Source organism: Dermacentor silvarum, chromosome 7 (assembly GCF_013339745.2).
Source record: "Dermacentor silvarum isolate Dsil-2018 chromosome 7, BIME_Dsil_1.4, whole genome shotgun sequence".
Taxonomy (NCBI): Eukaryota; Metazoa; Arthropoda; class Arachnida; order Ixodida; family Ixodidae; genus Dermacentor; species Dermacentor silvarum.
The window spans coordinates 1,111,742-1,137,561 of record NC_051160.1 but is presented as its reverse complement, the minus strand read 5'-3'; the positions used below and the strand labels follow the sequence as shown (position 1 = coordinate 1,137,561).

Sequence of the window (25,820 nt, the reverse complement as noted above, 5' to 3'; positions counted from 1 at the left end):
AAAAACATATCATTTTTGCACTGCCAGCCTAAATACAACAGCTGCTGCACGTGGCCTCCAAATTGTAAAGCGGAGCATAGATACCCATGGTAGAAAACAGCGCTAAAGACAGAAGGTAGAACACAGGACGAGCGCTGACTGACAACAATTGCTTTTATTGTGCGTGCACAAATATATAACTTGAAAAGGGAGGGATTAAAAAATTCCAGTCGCGATCACGTTGATATGCATCCATGGTTAGTCCCTCCCTGGTCCCTTTCCCTTTTCAAGCTATATATTTGTGCACACACAATAAAAGCAATTGTTGGCAGTCAGCGCTCGTCCTGTGTTCTACCTTCTGTCCGTGTCTTTAGTGCTGTTTTCTACCATGGATGCATACCAACAAGCTCTCCTTCAAACTATTTTAAGCATGGATACTTTCTTGTGCTCAACCTGTGGGCGGGGCCAGTGGGGCATTGCGCTCCCCTGCCGTCTCCCCTGTGTATAGCTTCCAGTATGCTAGTGGAAATGAAGAGACAGAAAGCCGCTTATCAGTCTCTACGACTCTGCGTGAAGTATTTGAAAAATTTTTGTGGCAGGAGATTCGCGAGGCGACATAACAGTGATGTCAATTCTACGATTAGTTAGAAAAGTGTTTCAGTGCCTCTTCAAGTGTCGAAGCCACAGTAAAAAAAATAGCGACAAATAGCCTGCCTGCAAGAATTTCACTTACTGGTATCCAAAGTATGCAACAATGATGACGACAACAAGTAGTGGAACAGGTGAAACCTTGAGGAAAGTCACGGTGCCCCGATCTTCAAACAGGAAGGGATCTAAAATAGGCCAAGAAAGAGCAGCAAGAATGTTTATTTTAACAGTGGCTAACATTCAGAAATTGTGAGCTCCCCAAATAGATTCAGCAATGCATAGCTTAACACCACAGCTCTCCTGTCTCACGCATTTTGTTTTCCTGTGGTGCCGACTACCAAGAAATGAAACCATATCAACTTGCCCAGTTTTCAGTCTTGATTATATTAATGGCCTCTCCACGTAGTCTTAAGTGGACACATTGACATTTCCTTGCAATTAAGGGCACATATCCCATCACAGTGAAGATCTGTACAGCAGTGCCAACAAGTATCGCAAGTGGCACATGAAGACATAGAGGACGATCCAATGTGAGCGACAAACAATCAACAGATGCAGATGTGCAAACTCTGAACGTTGACACTCGCTGAGCAGCTCTTTAAAGAGCCCCTCACTAGGAGCAGGCTTCATAAAGAGAGAAGGTGCCTGCCGTCTGGTTAGTTTTCATGGCGTACAGCGTTGCAATATGTTGCAGACACAATTGGCAGCGTCCAAACCCTTAAATGTCCAAACCCTTAAAGAAGGACTGACACGAACATCTTGTGTCCAGCTTTTCTTGCTTTTTTAGGTAGCTGTCAACTCCATAATTACAGTACAAAGCCCCAGTTCCTCGAGAGCACCACAAATAATTCATTACAGCCCCTTTTGTGTGACCTGTTCAAAACGCATGCCAAGTTCAGCACAGTTTTGGATATCCCCTTCAGTCACGGTGTACACATTTGTGGACGCGACTTATTTTTGCCATTTCTGTGAAGTTGTGGCAAGAAATCGACCACAAAAATTAGGCTTAGACTAAATTGAACGTTCTGTTTACCTCAAGTACCTTCATTTTACTTCTGAGAAATATCTATCGCTACCGAAGAACGCTTTGGCGAAGGCACTGAAGCGTTTGACGGGAGGTGTGACGCGGGACGTTTCCGTAGCAATCGCGAAAGAATTTGTTTGCCTTTCTAGTAATGCTTACAACCAATAATTAAATTGTGCGAGTGATCGCGCTAGTGATATAATTCTTTTTTATGACGAAACCTATCATTACTGAGTGCAAAATAATTAGATACTTGATCACTCTGTAATTATGGTGGCTGATCATAAAATGCAGAAAGAATCATTCTACCACCTTGACTTGCTCTTGATGGAGTCTGCAGCACCTTGGCATAAAATGATGTAAATTTAATAAATTTATCAACAGTCGATCATAATTCGTGACTGAAGGGGATATGAAAAAGTAGACCATTTACATCCCCGAAAGCTCTGAGGTCGCATGGTATCACAAGCAACTCAAGAACGTGCCAGCCAGCCCGATGCAGTGGTTGAAGGCAATGCAATGATTGTGTCACCGAAAGCTGCCAAATTGGCCTGTCCTCTTGGAAACGTAGGGGAACATGCCCTCGCCACTTGTCCCATCAAGTGCCGAATAGACTCAGCATTCAACAGCAGTCAATAACAGTCTGTACGCGTCAGTGGTGTCTAGTACGAATTCAGGTTTCGGTGACGCGAGTAGTCTGCTTTTTCACATCTGAAGTTGCCTTGCATCTGGCAAGCATTTTCTGAATGGTTGCAGTTAAAAGGTAATGTAATTGTTCATTGTGCTCTCGAGTAATTGAGGCTCAGTAGCATAATCAGTAGGCTGAGAGCTATCCAATAAAAGGAATATAAAGCATTAGTTCTTTAAAGGAGTACTGACATGACGCTTTTAAATTTTTCTTTTGTTGTCTTTCTTTTTTTTGCATTAAGTGAAGGTCCTGATGTCCTGTACCTCGAAACCCTATAAAATGTCGTTGCAACTACGATGACATCGCGAAAGATTGAAATACATGTACTTGCTCTATCATGACAAGCTTGGCATTGCCTCTAGTGCATGCATCGAAAAAGTTACGCGACGACCCACGCGGGCGTATCATTCAAAAAAATTAAAGGAATTTTCTTGCAGGACTAACACCTACAAGCATTCTTTTTTTCCGCGAACTGTACGTGAGTGGAATGGTCTCCCAAGTGATGTTGTGGATGCAGCAACGGTGCCTTCTTTTTTAGCGCAGCTGAAACAATGGTAGCAACCTTTTTTTTTTTTTTTGTCATCGTATCTGTTCTAATCCTTTTGCTGTTCTGACTTTGGCACATCTTTCAGTATATGTTCTGCATTGTGTAATTTATTTGTATTTCTCTAAATATGTTCCCAATTGTATGTTCAGTGTTTTTCTTTTTTTTCTTCTCAACACTTTTGTTTAACATTACAGTGTGCTATAATGTATTCTGTTCAACCAGAGAGACATTGTCTCACTGCCCACTCCTGCTTACGGCCTTATTCTAAGGCTAGCAGAAACCTTGTAAATAAATAAATAAATAAATAAATAAATAAATAAATAAATAAATAAATAAATAAATAAATAAATAAATAAATAAATAAATAATAAATAAATAAATAAATAAATAAATAAATAAATAAATAAATAAATAAATAAATAAATAAATAAAAAGATACAGGCAAGCCTCAGAGTGCCCTAAATAATCTAGTATAACAACTTTTTTACAAACCAGTCATGGTTTCGTTTCAAATAAGGCGTATGTGTCATGGCAAAGTAGGTGGACATGTGGAAGCAAGACATCACTACGTTTTGGCACTCATTCTGGTTCAATTGGTTGTCTACTATACTGTGTAGACAGGGGTTCTCTCAAGCCACCTTGGCTTAGGCTTCGGCTTAGGCGTGAGCTTAGGCTTCATGGCCCTATCGCTCACCTTGTACGGCCGGCCTTCAGTGGTACCAGGACAAGCAGAAACACGTCAACACACTGTTGAATAACAAGCACAACTATGTTTATTGCTACCTCAGGATTTGCTTGGAAGCTGGCTAGTTATGACCGAGACGTTTGCAGCGAACAAAGTCAGGAGGTGGCAAAAGATAGGAACGGGATGTCTACCTGGGGCTTTTCCTTCGTCTTGGCTCACAGCCTTCTCATCTCTGGCACTTGCTGGCTGCGCCAATTTCAACACCCCTGTGTTATTTGCTCGGCCGAATGGGTGCAGGGCTTCGCGGCCATGTTATAGTCTACGTTTGCAACCGGTTTGTAAGAGGGTTGCGCCACCAGCAGAAAAGCCATTAGGCTGCCCGCACGGGAAGAGAAGAAGAAGGCATCTGTTCTCCACACTTGCGTAGCGTGTGTAGGCAGTGCAATGCTTGACCGTGAGCGTCTGGCCTAAAGGGTGATTGTCGAAGTCGAAAATATCTCGGTAGGACGATAATACTTGGCAAAGGTCTTCAGCCTGCGCAGAGGACAGGTCCGTCGCAACCATTTTCTTTATGTTGGGATCGGCGCCCAAGGATGGCGCGAGGGGCCTGCTAAGCTCGCAAAAACCATCGGTTGATAAAGCTGCCACGTGATGGTCGCCGAGACAATCAATGCTGGCAAGGCAAATCCTTGGCCTCGATTTTCTCTCCGCGCATTCTGCTCTTATTGACTGCTCCGCCAGTACCCTTCACCTTGAGTTGCCGATTCTCGCAGAACCTTCTGATGCACCGCAGTGCTGCTTACGCTCCACCGGCTTTATTTGCCTGCCGCCAAAGTCAATAGGTAGCAATTCTACCTTGCGGTAGGAATTAATTGCTTTGCCAATCCAAAAGATAGGCATGCGAGTGTGGTTAACAGTAATAGTATACTGTGAGGCACGGTGACGTCATACTGTAGTGGAATGTCGGGCAGAGGAGTGACAAGGTACTCGCCATCAAGAACTGGTGGGGAACACAACAGTTCAATATAGGCTATTGACTTTGGCAGCAGGCAAATAAAGCTGTTTGGGCGTAAGCGGCACTGGGGTGCATCAGAAGGTTCTGCGAGAATCGGCAACTCAAGGCGAAGGGTACTGGCAGAGCAGTCAATAAGAGCAGAATGCGCGGAGAGAAAATCGAGGCCAAGGATTAGGTCGTGGGGGCAATGAACAATCACGGTGAAGAGGACAGGAGTGTGGTGGCCGGCGATGCTGACACGTGCTGTACACATGGCGACAATAGGCACAGTACTGCCACCCGCAACACGGACGACGCGTGGCAACGGTGGGGTGAGGAGCTTTTTCAGTCGTTGTCAGAAGGCAGCACTCATAATATTAGAAAGATGTGCTCCTGTATCGATGAGTGCAGTGACAGGATAGCCGTCAACGTCAAGAAGGTTTTGGTTCGTAGGTAACGTGAGCAGAGGATTGAGGGCAGGGTCGACAACGCAGCTTCACCTCTATAAGCTGCAGTGCCTAGTTTTCCGGCTGGATCCAGGAGGCTATAGGCGGCGAAGAGAAGCGACGGAGTTTGGGCGAACGAGACTGATGGCGTCGAGGTGAGGGCGAACCTTCACAATTCCCACAAGAGCAATTCATTGCGTGGCCTGATGCAGCAGCATAGCAGATGACCAATCAAGCCAGAGTGAGAGTCAAAATGTTGCGATGTCCGCCTTCCACGGGACCGCCTGCTGTGTCATAACACATACACCTTTTGGGAAATGAAACCGAACTGGCTTGTAGAAAAGCTGCTACAGTAAGTTTGGGCGAATTGGTAGCATGCCATGACAGCAGGCTTTCGGGCACAAACTGGGGGATAGTGAGAAGAGAAAAGACAGACACAAGCACACATGTGACAGACACATGCACTTCTGTCTGTCTCGTCTCTTGTCACCATCCCCTAGCTTGTGCGCGAAAGCCTGCCGTCATGGATTGTTAGAGTGGATTATGTAGGGCACTCTTGATGCTTGCCAGTATCTTTTACAGCTTTCTGAGGTCAAGCACCTTGATTTAACACAAAAAAGAAAAGCCAGAGCTGTCACATCAGTGCTCCTTCAAGCTCAACAGTATGTGCCATAGTACCTCTTTATTCTCGGGGAAGAAAAGACAATAGAGGGCTTTTAAAACAAATTAGGTGTTCTCTTTCAAGTCAGTACTTTGTGTACAAGCAAAACATTTCTGACTGAGGTGCACTGGTGATACTTTCTCTCTATTTACAACACCAGAATGCATTTTGGTGGCCTCCAATGAATTTTTTGCATGCATGCACTGAGCTTACTGCACGAATCGAATAGTCAGTGCCTTTCATACTGAAAAAGAAGCAGACATGCATGTATACCAGCCCATCATTATAGTATCAAGCAAGAACTACCATAAAAAGAAATATCACTGCAGGAGTTGTTCCTACTACTGGTCCCTGATGTCTGTTTTATCGTACTTTGTTTTGATGTGTGATAATTGCCACCTTGTTAAAGTCTGCTTATGTATTTTTGTGTTCTTTTCAATAAAACTGCAGATGGCAGCACATTATTGCATTGCATTTCTTTCTGGTGCGAGATTTGTTATAAAATGTGCGTAAATAAAGGCAACACACAGTACGGTCCCCTCTTCGAGGGAACACCTAGTCGGTAGTAATAGTAAAGCCCATATACATCATATGCTTCTACATTATTGAGAGAAAGAAATTATTGATAGGATGCATTAGACTCGCATCTATGCACTGAAGAAATAGTCTGCATTATGCTATACTTGAGCTGTAGTCAGCATACTATACTATCCGCATACAGGGTGTCCCAGCTAAAAGAAGTGAGTGAGTGAAACAACTTTATTTAGACCAGCGGATTGAGGCCTGGGCCTAGGCCGCGCCAGGGGCGGTAAAGAGATCCTGTCTCCCGGCCGCCTCTCGAGCTCGCTGGATGGCCCATAGTTGAACTTGCAGATCTGAGCTGATCAGCGCGGCTTTCCACCGTGCCCCAAGCTGTTCTGGGGAGACTGCATATTCATCCTGAACATGTGCGCAATCCCATAGAATGTGTTCTAGGGTGGCGTGTTCTGTCCTACATAATTTGCACAAGTAGCCGTCGTTTTAAAAATGACGGAGTGTACTAGGAGGCTCAAACCAACTCAGTGGTGTTGAGGATCGCGTGCCCTAGTCTGCGGTATTTTTTTCATTTTGCAAAGTCAATTAACTAGTATAAACTATATTGCACAACTTTTTAAATATTGGCTTCACCAAGAAAGTGCCAATACGAAAGTTGTAGATCACATTTAAAAATGACCGACTGAAGTGTTTGCAACTAAGTACCTTTGATGAAGCTTTTTGTAATTGCCTTTAAAGAAAGCCCGCGAAATCCAAAAACAAGCATGTGATCGCGCCACTATTTCAGCGCCCCCAGACGAGGAAAACTTATTTACAGGCTAAAATGCACGCTCACAACTTCATACATCTCGCTCAATCTTGCTTGCACACATCGCACTGTTGAGAAACCGCACACACACTGCTTGCCACTTGTCACTCTCTCATCCGCTGTCCTGGTCGTTCCCAGCTCCGTTGACAGCCGGGTACTTAAACACACTGAATCACACGAATTGGGGATCTGGCGCCGACATGGCAGCTAGACGCTTACATCATGTTCTTCTTCAGGTGCTGCAAATGATGCCAGTTCTCGATGTCAACATGCCTGGCGCTTAATGGTGTCGCGTCTACCGAGCAAGTCTGTCCTGCTGGCCTGGCTTTTTCAAGCGATGCTTCTCCGCTGGACTTGACAGCGCTACCGGCGCTCGAACGCTTCATCGACTGGCAACCCTGGGACCCTCTGCACATGCGTGACCTTCATAAGCAGCTGTTGTACCCACCCACTCCGGGATCTGGCGCCGACATGGCAGCTAGACGCTTGCATCATGTTCTTCTTCAGGTTTGTTACTATTTATTTACTTATTTACTTACTTATTTACTTATTTACTTACTTATTTACTTATTTACTTACTTATTTACTTATTTACTTACTTACTTAACTTACTTTTACTTAACTTACTTACTTACTTTTACTTACTTTACTTACTTTTTACTTACTTTACTTACTTTTACTTACTTACTTTTACTTACTTACTTTTACTTACTTACTTTTACTTACTTACTTTTACTTACTTACTTTTACTTACTTACTTTTACTTACTTACTTTTACTTACTTACTTTTACTTACTTACTTACTTTTACTTAACTTACTTACTTACTTTTACTTACTTACTTTTACTTACTTACTTTTACTTACTTACTTTTACTTACTTACTTTTACTTACTTACTTACTTACTTTTACTTACTTTACTTACTTTTTACTTACTTTACTTACTTTTACTTACTTACTTTACTTACTTACTTTTACTTAACTTACTTACTTACTTTTACTTACTTTACTTACTTTTTTACTTACTTTACTTACTTTTACTTACTTACTTTTACTTACTTACTTTTACTTACTTACTTTTACTTACTTACTTTTACTTACTTACTTTTACTTACTTACTTACTTACTTACTTTACTTACTTACTTACTTACTTATTTATTTATTTATTCATTCATTCATTCATTCATTCATTCATTCATTCATTCATTTATTCATTCATTCATTCATTCATTCATTCATTTATTTATTTATTTATTTATTTATTTATTCATTCATTCATTTATTTATTTATTTATTTATTTATTTATTACAAATACCTACAGTGCCCGAGTTGGGAATTATCGTAGGGGGGTTAATTACAAACATAAAGGTCAAATATTGAACTTCAAGAAAAACAGCATCATATCATTTATGGTATTACAAATAGTACAATAATCGTAATTATAGAGAAAGACAACACATCGAATACAAAAAAAAACATCCGATTATAAAATTTGTTACCCAATGCGTGAAAGGGTACACTGGAAATATTGTCTACAACAGATTCACGTAAAGTTCTCTATGGCAGATTAAAAATTGGGTGCAGACACTATCTCATCGGGGAGCAAATTCCATTCTGCAATTGTTCGCGGAAAGAATGAAAATTTAAATACATTAATACGACTTTGGTAGGCCCTTATTTTCTTGCAATTGTCGCGTCTCTTAGACTGATAATGAGGTGGTTTTAAATATATGTTCTTATCGATTCCTGTGTTACCGCTGTTAATGTTGTGTAAAAGCTTTAACCTGATTATTTTTCTGCATGTGGACAGCAACTTCCACCCCAGATTTTCCCTGCTTTGCGAACCTCTAATTTTGTAGTCGCAGATGCCCGTGACGAATCTTGCAGCCCTTTTCTGAACACGCTCTAACTTATCTTCAAGAACTTTGGTGAAGGGGTCCCATGCTGCGCAAGCGTATTCTAACACTGGCCTAATATTTGTAAGATATAAAGTTTCCTTCAAAGGTTTGGGCGCATACCTGAAGTTCCTCTGGAAAAGGTGCAAAAGGTTTAGCGCTTGTTATGTCAATGTGGGATGTCCTGTCCAATGCCGCCGTTAAAGTGATGCCCAGGTATTTGACTTCATCAACGCATTGCACTAAAACATTATTTAGCGAGTATGAACTAGGCACTTTTTTTCCTTTTGTTCGAAAATTAAACATAACACTTTGCTACGTTCAAATTCATCTTCCATTTAGCACACCAGGAACAAATTTTTTCAAGATCAAACTGCAACACATTCGTATGTTCGGCACATGATACAGGATGGTATACAACGCAATCATCCGCATACAGTCTGATATTCGAAACAACGCCTTTACTTAAATCATTGATAAAAATAAGGAACAGCAACGGCCCAAGGACCGACCCTTGAGGCACACCTGATAAAACATCTGATAAAACAGTCCTGACTCAGCCGTCTGTAACATGGGCTGCTCCCATCTCTGCAAATCCCTGGCAAATGCGCGACAACCGGCCGATCTGTTTTGCATGCGTTGTTGCACGCCAGGATACTCAGACGCCCGTTCACAGAACTACATGAATCGTCCCCGCTCTTGTTATGAAAGTCCGGATCCCCAAACAAGCACGTCTTCACATGACTATCCACCAACCCACGTCTCGTGCTCACCTTCACCCCGTCGCCAGCTCCTTGTCGCCCATGTGTCGTTGACCAGCCCCTGAAAATGACGGAAACTAGCCCCCACAGTTCATGAGGCAAGAACTGCACTGTCGAAATGCTCAAGTCCTCGAACTTTGCCAGTCGAATATTGGCAAAGTTGTTGTAGAAGGCACCCATGCATATGTTCTTGTTGATACCGGTGCTGCCGTTTCTGTTATAGATGCAAACTTTGCCGCAAGCTTGGAAAAGTTACCACGCCTCTTGAGATGATGCCCTTCCGTACAGCGAATGGAGAACCTGTTCGGCCTTTAGCCGCCTACACTGCCCAACTTATCATCGCTTAAGAGCACTGTTGAGTTTATAGTCCTTTCATCCTGCTCGCACGACATTATACTTGGCTGGGACTTTCTATCGCGTAATCATGCTGTTATCGATTGTGCCAGATCTGAACTTGAGCTCTCATCAAGCCACACACAAACTAGTAACAGAAGACACAAAAATTCCACCAACAGCAGCTGTTTTGCTCCCCGTGTTCTGCAACAGCATATGTGATGAAGCTGCATTCTTTGAACCATCCACTTACTTCCAAGTTGGAAGCCACTTCTTCTGCCTTATTCGACCCTCTCCATTTCGAATGGAATAAGCACTCTCTGCTTGACAAATCCTCTTCCATATCCCATCAAACTGCTTAAAGGTGAATCCCTAGGATGCATGCAACCCACTGATATCAATTTTTTCCATGCAGCAAGATTCATCACGACGCGACCGCGACGCCATCAGTGCTCTTAACCCTTCTGATGTACCAGCTGCCTACCTATTCAATTCGTCAATCACAGACAGACTGTTGTTATTTGAACACTCTGCTCTTCTCCAGCTGCTTTACCAGTTCCGCGACTCTTTCGATGTTGCCCAACATGCCCTTGGCCGAACTTCTACCATTGTTCACTACATCAACACCGGCTCCAACTCACCAGTGCAACAACGCCCATACCGTGTCAACAACGCCCATACCGGAACATCAAGTTATTACCGACCAGGTTGACGATTTTTCCATGTGCCTTCAAAGGGGGCCTGACGACGTTTATTGAGAACAGCTGGGCTCTGGAGAAAATGGCGGCGAGAGCTAACTATCGAGCGGGGCAGTTAGCACACGTACTTCTTTCTTCTTGTGCCTCTGCGCTTGCCCTGTTCCCACTAATACAGGTGACATTTCTCCCCTTCCTCGGAAAGAGCATCGGCGCGATGCTCTCAAGAAAAGAAAAAAAGAAAAAAAAAACAACAAAAAAAGAAAAACCAAAAAAAAGAAAACACGCTCAATGAAGATGCTCGCGCCCAGAATACAGTGAGAGCTACAGCAGCGTAGCTAGAAACAATTCTCTACCTCTCTAGAAACAGAGACGTAAGCGCATTAGGTGCAAATGGGAGCGTAAAAATCACGTACGCGCAATGTAGGGCTTCATGCCTATGACGTGAACTATGTCAGGGTTAGGTGGTTGTCTACGCTGTGTTTCCGCCGCACTGTCTGGAACGACTTCATAGTTCACGTCACTAATGCGGCGCAGCACTTTGTAAGGGCCAAAATACCGGCTGAGCAACTTTTCGCAAAGGCCACGGTGGCAAACAGGGGTCCACACCAACACTTGGTCTCCGGGACTGTAGCGCACTTGCCGGTGACGGATGTTATAGCGCCGTGCATCTGCGTGTTGCTGCTCATCGATGTGCAGCCGTGTGAGCTGGTGAGCCTCCTCAGCGCGCTGAGCAAATTCTTCAGCGTCAGTAGTTAGGTGCTCGGCGTCGTGGCATGGAAGCATAGCGTGCAGCATCGTCTGTACTTCGCGGCCGTAGACGAGGCAAAATCGTGTGAAGTGCGTTGTTTCTTATACGGCGGTATTATACGCGAAGGTCACATAAAGCAGGATACGATCCCATGTTTTGTGCTGGATGTCGATGTACATAGAGATCATGTCAGTGATGATCTTGTTTAATCGCTCCGTAAGACCGTTGGACTGCAGACTGCATAAGGCCACTACTACAGGTGACAATATGCTTAAACGCAACATTATTCACCCTTCACGAAGTCTGTGGGCATCCCCTGTGATTTCCGTCAAAAAAAAGGATGGATCAATTTGCTTCTGATTACCGGTGCCTAAACAAGGTCACTCGAAAAGACATGTACCCTTTACCCAGAATTGACAATGCCCTTGATTGGTTACAAGGTGCAGAGTTTTTTTTCATCGTTAGACTTGCGTTCCGGGTATTGGCGGGTGCCTTTAGTAGATGCCGACCATTCAAAGACAGCCTTCGTCACGCCTGACAGTCTATATGAATTCAATGTCATGCCCTTCGGCCTCTGCAACGCGACTGCCAACTTTGAGCGCATGATGGACTCGGTACTGCGAGGTTTGAAATGGCACATATGTCTCTGCTACCTCGACGACATTGTTGTCCTTGCGCTAAATTTCGCAACCCATCTCGAACGCCTCAACCACATGGTTGAGACACGTCAGGACATCCTGACGTGTCTGAAGAACGCTCAGCTCCAACTGAATCTCAAGAAGTGCCGCTTTGCTGCGCAAAAACTTACAATTCTCGGTCATGTCATAAGGTCAATGTACTTCCAGAGCCGGCTAAACTACGTGCTGTCACCGACTTTCCCAAACCGATGACTTTAAAGCAGTTACGAAGCTTCGTAGGGTTATGCTCCTACTTTCGCTGGTTTGTGCGTAACTACGTCTCTATAATTGCGCCTTTGACCCAACTTTTAAGCAGTGCCACCAATCTCTGATCATGGTCTTCCGAGTGTGACCAAGCCTCCTCCACCCTTCGCCGTCTCCCAACATCACCACCTATAATGCGCCACTATGATCCTACGGCCACAACTGAGGTTCACACAAACACTAGCGGTGTCTGCCTCGGGGCTGTTCTCGCAGAACGAAAGCCTGGGTTCGCAGAGTATGTTGTCGCATATGCCAGCAGCACGCTCACCAAGGCTTAGTCAAACTATAACATCACCAAGAAAGAATGCTTGGCAATAGTCTGGTCACTTGTCAAGTTCCGCCCATACTTATATGGCCGCACATTTCATGTATTTACAGACCATCATGCATTATGTTGGTTGTCTTCGCTGAAGGATCCATCAGGTCGCCTTGCCCGCTGGGCTCTTTGACTTCAAGAGTATGACATCCACGTTATACATCGTTCCAGATGCAAGCATGCCGATGCTGATGCACTGTTGCGGTCACCACTATCCACCGAAACTGCGTCAATATCCACAATAGACCACCCATTGTCAACTCTTGACGTCGACACTGTCTCCTCTGCACAGCGCCACGATCCATGGATAGCTTCACTTCTTGATGTTTTGTCCGAGGCACCCACCCTTTCGACAGTAAGGTCTTGATGAGGACTAGTTGATTCATATTTAGAACATTCACCTTTTCGATCACTCGAACACTGCGACACCAAGCTTTGCACTTCAGCATTCTTGATGGCCTTTCAAACTGGCGCAACTACTTGCCAGATGGTAGGAAGTGGCTACTAGTTATCCCCCGAACACTGCGCTCTACAAACTGCACGTCCTTTCACTTCGACCTGCAATGTGCTCACGCCGGTGTCTTCAAGACCTATGAACGCTTATGAAAAAGGTACTACTGGCACGGAATGTATAGACGGTTTAATCCAGCGCCCACCGCGCTTTGGCAATGCTGTGCGCCGGTATCCGGTGCCCTTAGGAAACTTCCGGTAGCGGTTCCTTTGCTGTTATTTGGTCACTCGCGCGCTCGTCCTGTGCATATTCTGTGTTATTTTTCGAGTATATAAGTGCGACTTGTGGCATTCAGTGTGTTGCGTGACGGCGAGTAGCTCTCTAGAGCATCGACTGTTTTCATTACTAAGTTCACTCCTCAATGGTGTTTTGCTGGCTGTTGTTGTTGTTGTTAAAAATGCATTCCGCATCGTACATATCACCTGTGAAACGTTCAAGGATGGAATCGTGTTGTGTCGTGCCAATGTGCAGCCTTCGCTCAGGAACCAACCTCCTTTCGAAAGTGCGAACGTTTAGGCTCCCTGTTGAGGCTGATAGGAGAAATGCCTGGATAGCAGCGGTGCCCCGGGACAAATGGCAGCCTCCAAGAGCTCCCAGATTTGCTCTGCTCACTTCATCCAAAGTACGTTACTACGTGAAGTAGCCGGACTGGTATAATGCGGTATAATAAAAGTGCTACTGCAGCGATTGTTCTGGCCGTATGTCATGTAATTCACGCAAGAGCAGCTCGACTCTCGCCCCAAGCTTGCCCGCTCGTCCAGTTTCTTGCCTCGCCGTGGAATGCCATGATACGAACATGAGTTTAAATTTATTGTTTAGCGGGTGCCATGCTGCCGCCGTTTTATTTTAATGTTTTTCGTATCTGGGGCACAAGTGCACTTCTGCAGCTTTACAACCCTAGGTACATGTGCGCACTGGTTTATCATGTTTAACGTCCCAAAGCGACTCGGACTATGACGGATGCCGCAGTGGAGGGTTCCAGATAATTTCGACCACCTGGGGCTTTAACGTGCACTGACATCGCACAGTACGCGGACCTCTAGCATTTCGCCTCGATCGAAATGCGACAGCCGGGGCCCAAATGGCGTCTTTCGGGTCAGCAACCGGGCACCGTAACTGTTGAACCACCGCGGCGGCATGTGAGCATTCGTATCGGTATCGCAGAGCAGAATCGCAGAAAAGTTTGCGATTTCCGTGCATGCATGTAGGAAGTTTCGGCCACATTCTAAAAGCATTTACGAATTAACGGAGGCCAATTACGGATTGCAATCTCGTGCCCAACACTACAGGTTTCATGTTGTTAGAAGTGTGGTAAATTCATGAGCATTTAAGTTAGTCCCATTTCAGTCGACCTAGGTGTCATGCACTAATGACTTTTGAGAATGTACAGTTATTTGTGAATGCATATTAAAAGCAGAAACAAGGCATATGACGCAGAAAACATGTGTATGTACATATGCACAGCTTACCACTTCATCCTTCATCTTGCAGCAATAAAAGTGTCATTGCGAAATGCAAAAACGGCCGTATGCTTGTGTTGTAGTGCACGTTAAAGAACCCCAGGTGGTCAAAATTAATCCGGAACCCTCCACTACGGCGAGCCTCATAATCATAACTGGTTTTGGCATGTAAAACCCCAGAAAGAAGAAGAAAGTGCCATTAAAATTTTTCTAGTTTTCGGCAGTCCCATTACGAGCCTTGAAGACAACAGTCTGCGTTCATTGCATGTCCTCACTAATATTCTGCACTTGTTGCTCCGGTGCTGTAACTGAGGGAAGGAAGGTGTTTGGAGCCCGACGAAAACTAAAATTGCACGACATCATCGTCCAGCGGATCGGGCAGCTCTCCGCCTCTAAACATAAGCTTTTGGCGATACCGATCTTTTGCCTCGGTGTTAAGCACCTTAAAGTAGTGGCTCGTCATCTTGACAATATTCACGATGTAGAATCAGCTCATCACAGATTCCACCAAGCAGTGCAAACATCGACACGCCGGCCTGACATCACGCATGCCTTCAAACAACACAGCTGGAAGTGCTTCTAGCTCTCCTGCCGGAAGTTCCGATGGGGCAACCAATCAACGGCAAGCAAGGTTTGTTTGTAAACAGTAAAACCGTTTAAAGCTTTGTCCGCAAGTTCATTCGCGACTGCCACGAGTGTCGGCGGCAAAAAAAAAAAAACACCGCATCCTGCTGCAGGTTCATTACAGCCCCTTCCATGCCCAGACTACCCATTCGACTGCGTTGGAATTGACCTTTCTGGACTTTTGCCTTCGACCTCGGTGGGCAACCGACGGGCTATCATTGCTGTCGACCACCTTACACGATACATCGAAACTGCTGCTCTTCCAACAATGAGAGCAGAGGACGTTGCCTCTTTCATCCTCAATCATTTTGTGCTTCGACAGGGTCCTCCTCGCGAACTCCTCAGTGACCCCCGTGGTCACATATTTCTCTCCGATGTAATTCGAGCACTTCTCCACCAGTGCAATATTGTACATTGGATGTGTACTGCCTACCACCCTCAGACGAATGGTCTGACTGAGCGGTTTAATCGGACACTGGGCGACATGCTTGAGACACATGTTGCATCTGATCAAACAAACTGGAACCTGGTTCTTCCATTTGCGACATATGCGTATAATGCCGCTACGCAAGTCACAACCGGGTTTTCCCCCTTCTTCCTTCTGTCACCAGCCATCGCACACTATCAACACGTTGCTGCCATACGCACCACATGACTCAGAGTGCACGCCTGTGTCGGAAGCCGCCCGTTACACTGAAGATTGTCGACAACTAGCCAAGCGCTTTACTATGGTCGACCAACAACGCCAGAAAAATGCCCGCGATGATGACCACTCTCCTGTCGCAACATTCACTCCTGGAGCCCTTGTGTGACTGCATGTATCGCCCTGTGCTCCTGGTTTGTCATCCAAACTACTCTCAAATTATCATGGTCCCTACTGCGTCGTCGCAGTGGGGACCATGATAATTTACGTAAATTACGTCCCCTGTAAATTATGTCACTGAACCTCTTACGCCGCCCGGCGACCGTCGTCCACTTGGACGTGATGTTGTTCACGTAGACCTCCTCAAGCCGTACTTCGACCCTCTTGTTCCCACCTGTTAGATCGCCAGGATGGCTTCACCTTTCTCGATGAGGGCACTTATAATGAAGGAATGAAGTCAATGACATCCCGGGGTCAGCGATCATCATCACAAGCAGAAGGCACGAGATCGGTGTTGAAACACTACCATCTTGTTCTCCCAGCGTACTTTTCCAAGCTACCGCCTATTTGTTAGACTCGCCCAATAAACCTCTTTAGATTGTATTATAATAGGTGTCCTAATCAACTGCTTGCACTATGCTGATGGTGTCACAAGTTAGAAGACATGGATGGGGCCCCCACTCACCCTGAATGCACTGCCAACGTGAAAAAAGAAGCTCGGCCTTGTAGCCCGGGAGGCGGCAGTCACAGATGCCCCATGGGGTGCAGATGAAGGCATGAGATGAGCACGGACGGTCCGAATCACACTGTGGCTTGGCCGTGGTGCCTGCATACATATCAGACTGACTCCAAGTGACTGTTTTGTCAGAGAAAGGGACTGTGCCGCTCTTCAATGAATCTCTTTGACAACAACTTTGATATCTGGCTATCTGCCCCTAAATATGTGCCACTCTTCATCGAACATCTTTGACATCAACTTGGGTCATGGGTATGTACCACTGGGTATGTGCCACTGGGAATGCACTGCACTTCAATGAACCTCTTTGACGCCAGCTTGGGTCACTTGGAATGTGCCACCACAGGGTATGTGCCACACTTCAATGAACCTCTATGACGCCAACATCGATCTCTAGGTATATGCCACTGGGACTGTGCCGCTCTTCAATGAATCTCTTTGACAACAACTTTGATATCTGGCTATCTGCCCCTAAATATGTGCCACTCTTCAACGAACATCTTTGACATCAACTTGGGTCATGGGTATGTACCACTGGGTATGTGCCACTGGGAATGCACTGCACTTCAATGAACCTCTTTGACGCCAGCTTGGGTCACTTGGAATGTGCCACCACAGGGTATGTGCCACACTTCAATGAACCTCTATGACGCCAACATCGATCTCTAGGTATATGCCACTGGGACTGTGCCGCTCTTCAATGAATCTCTTTGACAACAACTTTGATATCTGGCTATCTGCCCCTAAATATGTGCCACTCTTCAACGAACATCTTTGACATCAACTTGGGTCATGGGTATGTACCACTGGGTATGTGCCACTGGGAATGCACTGCACTTCAATGAACCTCTTTGACGCCAGCTTGGGTCACTTGGAATGTGCCACCACAGGGTATGTGCCACACTTCAATGAACCTCTATGACGCCAACATCGATCTCTAGGTATATGCCACTGGGACTGTGCCGCTCTTCAATGAACCTCTTTGACAACAACTTCGATATCTGGCTATTTGCCCCTAAATATGTGCCACTCTTCATCGAACATCTTTGACATCAACTTGGGTCATGGGTATGTACCACTGGGTATGTGCCACTGGGAATGCACTGCACTTCAATGAACCTCTTTGACGCCAGCTTGGGTCACTTGGAATGTGCCACCACAGGGTATGTGCCACACTTCAATGAACCTCTATGACGCCAACATCGATCTCTAGGTATATGCCACTGGGACTGTGCCGCTCTTCAATGAATCTCTTTGACAACAACTTTGATATCTGGCTATCTGCCCCTAAATATGTGCCACTCTTCAACGAACATCTTTGACATCAACTTGGGTCATGGGTATGTACCACTGGGTATGTGCCACTGGGAATGCACTGCACTTCAATGAACCTCTTTGACGCCAGCTTGGGTCACTTGGAATGTGCCACCACAGGGTATGTGCCACACTTCAATGAACCTCTATGACGCCAACATCGATCTCTAGGTATATGCCACTGGGACTGTGCCGCTCTTCAATGAATCTCTTTGACAACAACTTCGATATCTGGCTATTTGCCCCTAAATATGTGCCACTCTTCAACGAACATCTTTGACATCAACTTGGGTCATGGGTATGTACCACTGGGTATGTGCCACTGGGAATGCACTGCACTTCAATGAACCTCTTTGACGCCAGCTTGGGTCACTTGGAATGTGCCACCACAGGGTATGTGCCACACTTCAATGAACCTCTATGACGCCAACATCGATCTCTAGGTATATGCCACTGGGACTGTGCCGCTCTTCAATGAATCTCTTTGACAACAACTTTGATATCTGGCTATCTGCCCCTAAATATGTGCCACTCTTCAACGAACATCTTTGACATCAACTTGGGTCATGGGTATGTACCACTGGGTATGTGCCACTGGGAATGCACTGCACTTCAATGAACCTCTTTGACGCCAGCTTGGGTCACTTGGAATGTGCCACCACAGGGTATGTGCCACACTTCAATGAACCTCTATGACGCCAACATCGATCTCTAGGTATATGCCACTGGGACTGTGCCGCTCTTCAATGAATCTCTTTGACAACAACTTTGATATCTGGCTATCTGCCCCTAAATATGTGCCACTCTTCAACGAACATCTTTGACATCAACTTGGGTCATGGGTATGTACCACTGGGTATGTGCCACTGGGAATGCACTGCACTTCAATGAACCTCTTTGACGCCAGCTTGGGTCACTTGGAATGTGCCACCACAGGGTATGTGCCACACTTCAATGAACCTCTATGACGCCAACATCGATCTCTAGGTATATGCCACTGGGACTGTGCCGCTCTTCAATGAATCTCTTTGACAACAACTTCGATATCTGGCTATTTGCCCCTAAATATGTGCCACTCTTCAACGAACATCTTTGACATCAACTTGGGTCATGGGTATGTACCACTGGGTATGTGCCACTGGGAATGCACTGCACTTCAATGAACCTCTTTGACGCCAGCTTGGGTCACTTGGAATGTGCCACCACAGGGTATGTGCCACACTTCAATGAACCTCTATGACGCCAACATCGATCTCTAGGTATATGCCACTGGGACTGTGCCGCTCTTCAATGAATCTCTTTGACAACAACTTTGATATCTGGCTATCTGCCCCTAAATATGTGCCACTCTTCAACGAACATCTTTGACATCAACTTGGGTCATGGGTATGTACCACTGGGTATGTGCCACTGGGAATGCACTGCACTTCAATGAACCTCTTTGACGCCAGCTTGGGTCACTTGGAATGTGCCACCACAGGGTATGTGCCACACTTCAATGAACCTCTATGACGCCAACATCGATCTCTAGGTATATGCCACTGGGACTGTGCCGCTCTTCAATGAATCTCTTTGACAACAACTTCGATATCTGGCTATTTGCCCCTAAATATGTGCCACTCTTCAACGAACATCTTTGACATCAACTTGGGTCATGGGTATGTACCACTGGGTATGTGCCACTGGGAATGCACTGCACTTCAATGAACCTCTTTGACGCCAGCTTGGGTCACTTGGAATGTGCCACCACAGGGTATGTGCCACACTTCAATGAACCTCTATGACGCCAACATCGATCTCTAGGTATATGCCACTGGGACTGTGCCGCTCTTCAATGAATCTCTTTGACAACAACTTTGATATCTGGCTATCTGCCCCTAAATATGTGCCACTCTTCAACGAACATCTTTGACATCAACTTGGGTCATGGGTATGTACCACTGGGTATGTGCCACTGGGAATGCACTGCACTTCAATGAACCTCTTTGACGCCAGCTTGGGTCACTTGGAATGTGCCACCACAGGGTATGTGCCACACTTCAATGAACCTCTATGACGCCAACATCGATCTCTAGGTATATGCCACTGGGACTGTGCCGCTCTTCAATGAATCTCTTTGACAACAACTTTGATATCTGGCTATCTGCCCCTAAATATGTGCCACTCTTCAACGAACATCTTTGACATCAACTTGGGTCATGGGTATGTACCACTGGGTATGTGCCACTGGGAATGCACTGCACTTCAATGAACCTCTTTGACGCCAGCTTGGGTCACTTGGAATGTGCCACCACAGGGTATGTGCCACACTTCAATGAACCTCTATGACGCCAACATCGATCTCTAGGTATATGCCACTGGGACTGTGCCGCTCTTCAATGAATCTCTTTGACAACAACTTTGATATCTGGCTATCTGCCCCTAAATATGTGCCACTCTTCAACGAACATCTTTGACATCAACTTGGGTCATGGGTATGTACCACTGGGTATGTGCCACTGGGAATGCACTGCACTTCAATGAACCTCTTTGACGCCAGCTTGGGTCACTTGGAATGTGCCACCACAGGGTATGTGCCACACTTCAATGAACCTCTATGACGCCAACATCGATCTCTAGGTATATGCCACTGGGACTGTGCCGCTCTTCAATGAACCTCTTTGACAACAACTTCGATATCTGGCTATTTGCCCCTAAATATGTGCCACTCTTCAACGAACATCTTTGACATCAACTTGGGTCATGGGTATGTACCACTGGGTATGTGCCACTGGGAATGCACTGCACTTCAATGAACCTCTTTGACGCCAGCTTGGGTCACTTGGAATGTGCCACCACAGGGTATGTGCCACACTTCAATGAACCTCTATGACGCCAACATCGATCTCTAGGTATATGCCACTGGGACTGTGCCGCTCTTCAATGAATCTCTTTGACAACAACTTTGATATCTGGCTATCTGCCCCTAAATATGTGCCACTCTTCAACGAACATCTTTGACATCAACTTGGGTCATGGGTATGTACCACTGGGTATGTGCCACTGGGAATGCACTGCACTTCAATGAACCTCTTTGACGCCAGCTTGGGTCACTTGGAATGTGCCACCACAGGGTATGTGCCACACTTCAATGAACCTCTATGACGCCAACATCGATCTCTAGGTATATGCCACTGGGACTGTGCCGCTCTTCAATGAACCTCTTTGACAACAACTTCGATATCTGGCTATTTGCCCCTAAATATGTGCCACTCTTCAACGAACATCTTTGACATCAACTTGGGTCATGGGTATGTACCACTGGGTATGTGCCACTGGGAATGCACTGCACTTCAATGAACCTCTTTGACGCCAGCTTGGGTCACTTGGAATGTGCCACCACAGGGTATGTGCCACACTTCAATGAACCTCTATGACGCCAACATCGATCTCTAGGTATATGCCACTGGGACTGTGCCGCTCTTCAATGAACCTCTTTGACAACAACTTCGATATCTGGCTATTTGCCCCTAAATATGTGCCACTCTTCAACGAACATCTTTGACATCAACTTGGGTCATGGGTATGTACCACTGGGTATGTGCCACTGGGAATGCACTGCACTTCAATGAACCTCTTTGACGCCAGCTTGGGTCACTTGGAATGTGCCACCACAGGGTATGTGCCACACTTCAATGAACCTCTATGACGCCAACATCGATCTCTAGGTATATGCCACTGGGACTGTGCCGCTCTTCAATGAATCTCTTTGACAACAACTTTGATATCTGGCTATCTGCCCCTAAATATGTGCCACTCTTCAACGAACATCTTTGACATCAACTTGGGTCATGGGTATGTACCACTGGGTATGTGCCACTGGGAATGCACTGCACTTCAATGAACCTCTTTGACGCCAGCTTGGGTCACTTGGAATGTGCCACCACAGGGTATGTGCCACACTTCAATGAACCTCTATGACGCCAACATCGATCTCTAGGTATATGCCACTGGGACTGTGCCGCTCTTCAATGAACCTCTTTGACAACAACTTCGATATCTGGCTATTTGCCCCTAAATATGTGCCACTCTTCAACGAACATCTTTGACATCAACTTGGGTCATGGGTATGTACCACTGGGTATGTGCCACTGGGAATGCACTGCACTTCAATGAACCTCTTTGACGCCAGCTTGGGTCACTTGGAATGTGCCACCACAGGGTATGTGCCACACTTCAATGAACCTCTATGACGCCAACATCGATCTCTAGGTATATGCCACTGGGACTGTGCCGCTCTTCAATGAACCTCTTTGACAACAACTTCGATATCTGGCTATTTGCCCCTAAATATGTGCCACTCTTCAACGAACATCTTTGACATCAACTTGGGTCATGGGTATGTACCACTGGGTATGTGCCACTGGGAATGCACTGCACTTCAATGAACCTCTTTGACGCCAGCTTGGGTCACTTGGAATGTGCCACCACAGGGTATGTGCCACACTTCAATGAACCTCTATGACGCCAACATCGATCTCTAGGTATATGCCACTGGGACTGTGCCGCTCTTCAATGAATCTCTTTGACAACAACTTTGATATCTGGCTATCTGCCCCTAAATATGTGCCACTCTTCAACGAACATCTTTGACATCAACTTGGGTCATGGGTATGTACCACTGGGTATGTGCCACTGGGAATGCACTGCACTTCAATGAACCTCTTTGACGCCAGCTTGGGTCACTTGGAATGTGCCACCACAGGGTATGTGCCACACTTCAATGAACCTCTATGACGCCAACATCGATCTCTAGGTATATGCCACTGGGACTGTGCCGCTCTTCAATGAATCTCTTTGACAACAACTTTGATATCTGGCTATTTGCCCCTAAATATGTGCCACTCTTCAACGAACATCTTTGACATCAACTTGGGTCATGGGTATGTACCACTGGGTATGTGCCACTGGGAATGCACTGCACTTCAATGAACCTCTTTGACGCCAGCTTGGGTCACTTGGAATGTGCCACCACAGGGTATGTGCCACACTTCAATGAACCTCTATGACGCCAACATCGATCTCTAGGTATATGCCACTGGGACTGTGCCGCTCTTCAATGAACCTCTTTGACAACAACTTCGATATCTGGCTATTTGCCCCTAAATATGTGCCACTCTTCAACGAACATCTTTGACATCAACTTGGGTCATGGGTATGTACCACTGGGTATGTGCCACTGGGAATGCACTGCACTTCAATGAACCTCTTTGACGCCAGCTTGGGTCACTTGGAATGTGCCACCACAGGGTATGTGCCACACTTCAATGAACCTCTATGACGCCAACATCGATCTCTAGGTATATGCCACTGGGACTGTGCCGCTCTTCAATGAATCTCTTTGACAACAACTTTGATATCTGGCTATCTGCCCCTAAATATGTGCCACTCTTCAACGAACATCTTTGACATCAACTTGGGTCATGGGTATGTACCACTGGGTATGTGCCACTGGGAATGCACTGCACTTCAATGAACCTCTTTGACGCCAGCTTGGGTCACTTGGAATGTGCCACCACAGGGTATGTGCCACACTTCAATGAACCTCTATGACGCCAACATCGATCTCTAGGTATATGCCACTGGGACTGTGCCGCTCTTCAATGAACCTCTTTGACAACAACTTCGATATCTGGCTATTTGCCCCTAAATATGTGCCACTCTTCAACGAACATCTTTGACATCAACTTGGGTCATGGGTATGTACCACTGGGTATGTGCCACTGGGAATGCACTGCACTTCAATGAACCTCTTTGACGCCAGCTTGGGTCACTTGGAATGTGCCACCACAGGGTATGTGCCACACTTCAATGAACCTCTATGACGCCAACATCGATCTCTAGGTATATGCCACTGGGACTGTGCCGCTCTTCAATGAACCTCTTTGACAACAACTTCGATATCTGGCTATCTGCCCCTAAATATGTGCCACTCTTCAACGAACATCTTTGACATCAACTTGGGTCATGGGTATGTACCACTGGGTATGTGCCACTGGGAATGCACTGCACTTCAATGAACCTCTTTGACGCCAGCTTGGGTCACTTGGAATGTGCCACCACAGGGTATGTGCCACACTTCAATGAACCTCTATGACGCCAACATCGATCTCTAGGTATATGCCACTGGGACTGTGCCGCTCTTCAATGAATCTCTTTGACAACAACTTTGATATCTGGCTATCTGCCCCTAAATATGTGCCACTCTTCAACGAACATCTTTGACATCAACTTGGGTCATGGGTATGTACCACTGGGTATGTGCCACTGGGAATGCACTGCACTTCAATGAACCTCTTTGACGCCAGCTTGGGTCACTTGGAATGTGCCACCACAGGGTATGTGCCACACTTCAATGAACCTCTATGACGCCAACATCGATCTCTAGGTATATGCCACTGGGACTGTGCCGCTCTTCAATGAACCTCTTTGACAACAACTTCGATATCTGGCTATTTGCCCCTAAATATGTGCCACTCTTCAACGAACATCTTTGACATCAACTTGGGTCATGGGTATGTACCACTGGGTATGTGCCACTGGGAATGCACTGCACTTCAATGAACCTCTTTGACGCCAGCTTGGGTCACTTGGAATGTGCCACCACAGGGTATGTGCCACACTTCAATGAACCTCTATGACGCCAACATCGATCTCTAGGTATATGCCACTGGGACTGTGCCGCTCTTCAATGAACCTCTTTGACAACAACTTCGATATCTGGCTATCTGCCCCTAAATATGTGCCACTCTTCAACGAACATCTTTGACATCAACTTGGGTCATGGGTATGTACCACTGGGTATGTGCCACTGGGAATGCACTGCACTTCAATGAACCTCTTTGACGCCAGCTTGGGTCACTTGGAATGTGCCACCACAGGGTATGTGCCACACTTCAATGAACCTCTATGACGCCAACATCGATCTCTAGGTATATGCCACTGGGACTGTGCCGCTCTTCAATGAATCTCTTTGACAACAACTTTGATATCTGGCTATCTGCCCCTAAATATGTGCCACTCTTCAACGAACATCTTTGACATCAACTTGGGTCATGGGTATGTACCACTGGGTATGTGCCACTGGGAATGCACTGCACTTCAATGAACCTCTTTGACGCCAGCTTGGGTCACTTGGAATGTGCCACCACAGGGTATGTGCCACACTTCAATGAACCTCTATGACGCCAACATCGATCTCTAGGTATATGCCACCAGGGGCGGATCCAGGTTTTTTCTGAGGGGGGGGTCAGCTTCTGTCGATGATGATGATGATGATGATGATGATGATGATAGTAGCCTTTATCATTTACCGAAATTCACCGTTTCTGCTCACGATAAACCCGCGTTTTATACGGCTAGAGCAGCACCTGTAGCCTACAAGGCTTGAGAGGGCAAATCACTTTTTTTTTTCTTCTTTTTTTGTATTTATTGCCAAGAAGTTCGCGCTGTTTTTATTCCCCGGCCGCCACTGTCATCATGAAAACGAGTGTTACCTCGCGCCATCTAGCCCGCCGTGGTGGCTCAGTCAGTTCAGGCATTGCGCTGCTGAGCACGAGATCGCGCGATCGCATCCTGGCCGCGGCGGCCGCATTTCTATGTAGGCGAAATGCAAAAACGCCCGTGTGCTTGCGTTGTAGTGCGCGTTAAAGAACCCCAGGTGGTCAAAATTAATCCGGGGCCCTCCACTACGGCGTGTCTCATAATCAGAACTGGTTTTGGCACGTAAAACCCCAGAAAGAGGAAGAAGACCTGTAGCGAAGCCAGGTACGGTTTCTCCGTGCTT

The 25,820-nt window shown here is 46.0% G+C and overlaps 1 protein-coding gene across 6 annotated transcripts in view; it reads right to left on the bottom strand.

The window, feature by feature from the left end:
• Positions 1–25,820, bottom strand: part of LOC119457442 (uncharacterized) — a 149,792-nt gene that overhangs the window by 61,185 nt on the left and 62,787 nt on the right. For 5 of the 6 annotated variants that reach the window (XR_007467689.1, XM_049670083.1, XM_049670082.1 and 2 more), the window contains 2 exons: positions 16,631–16,771; positions 713–812 (listed from right to left, as the gene is read on the bottom strand). Coding sequence is in view for 5 of the 6 variants with exons in the window: in XM_049670083.1 (XP_049526040.1) it covers positions 713–812; positions 16,631–16,771 (241 nt within the window). In the remaining variant the exon portion in view is untranslated. The remainder of the gene's footprint in view (positions 1–712; positions 813–16,630; positions 16,772–25,820) is intronic. The other variant, XM_037718994.2, reaches the window with a different exon arrangement.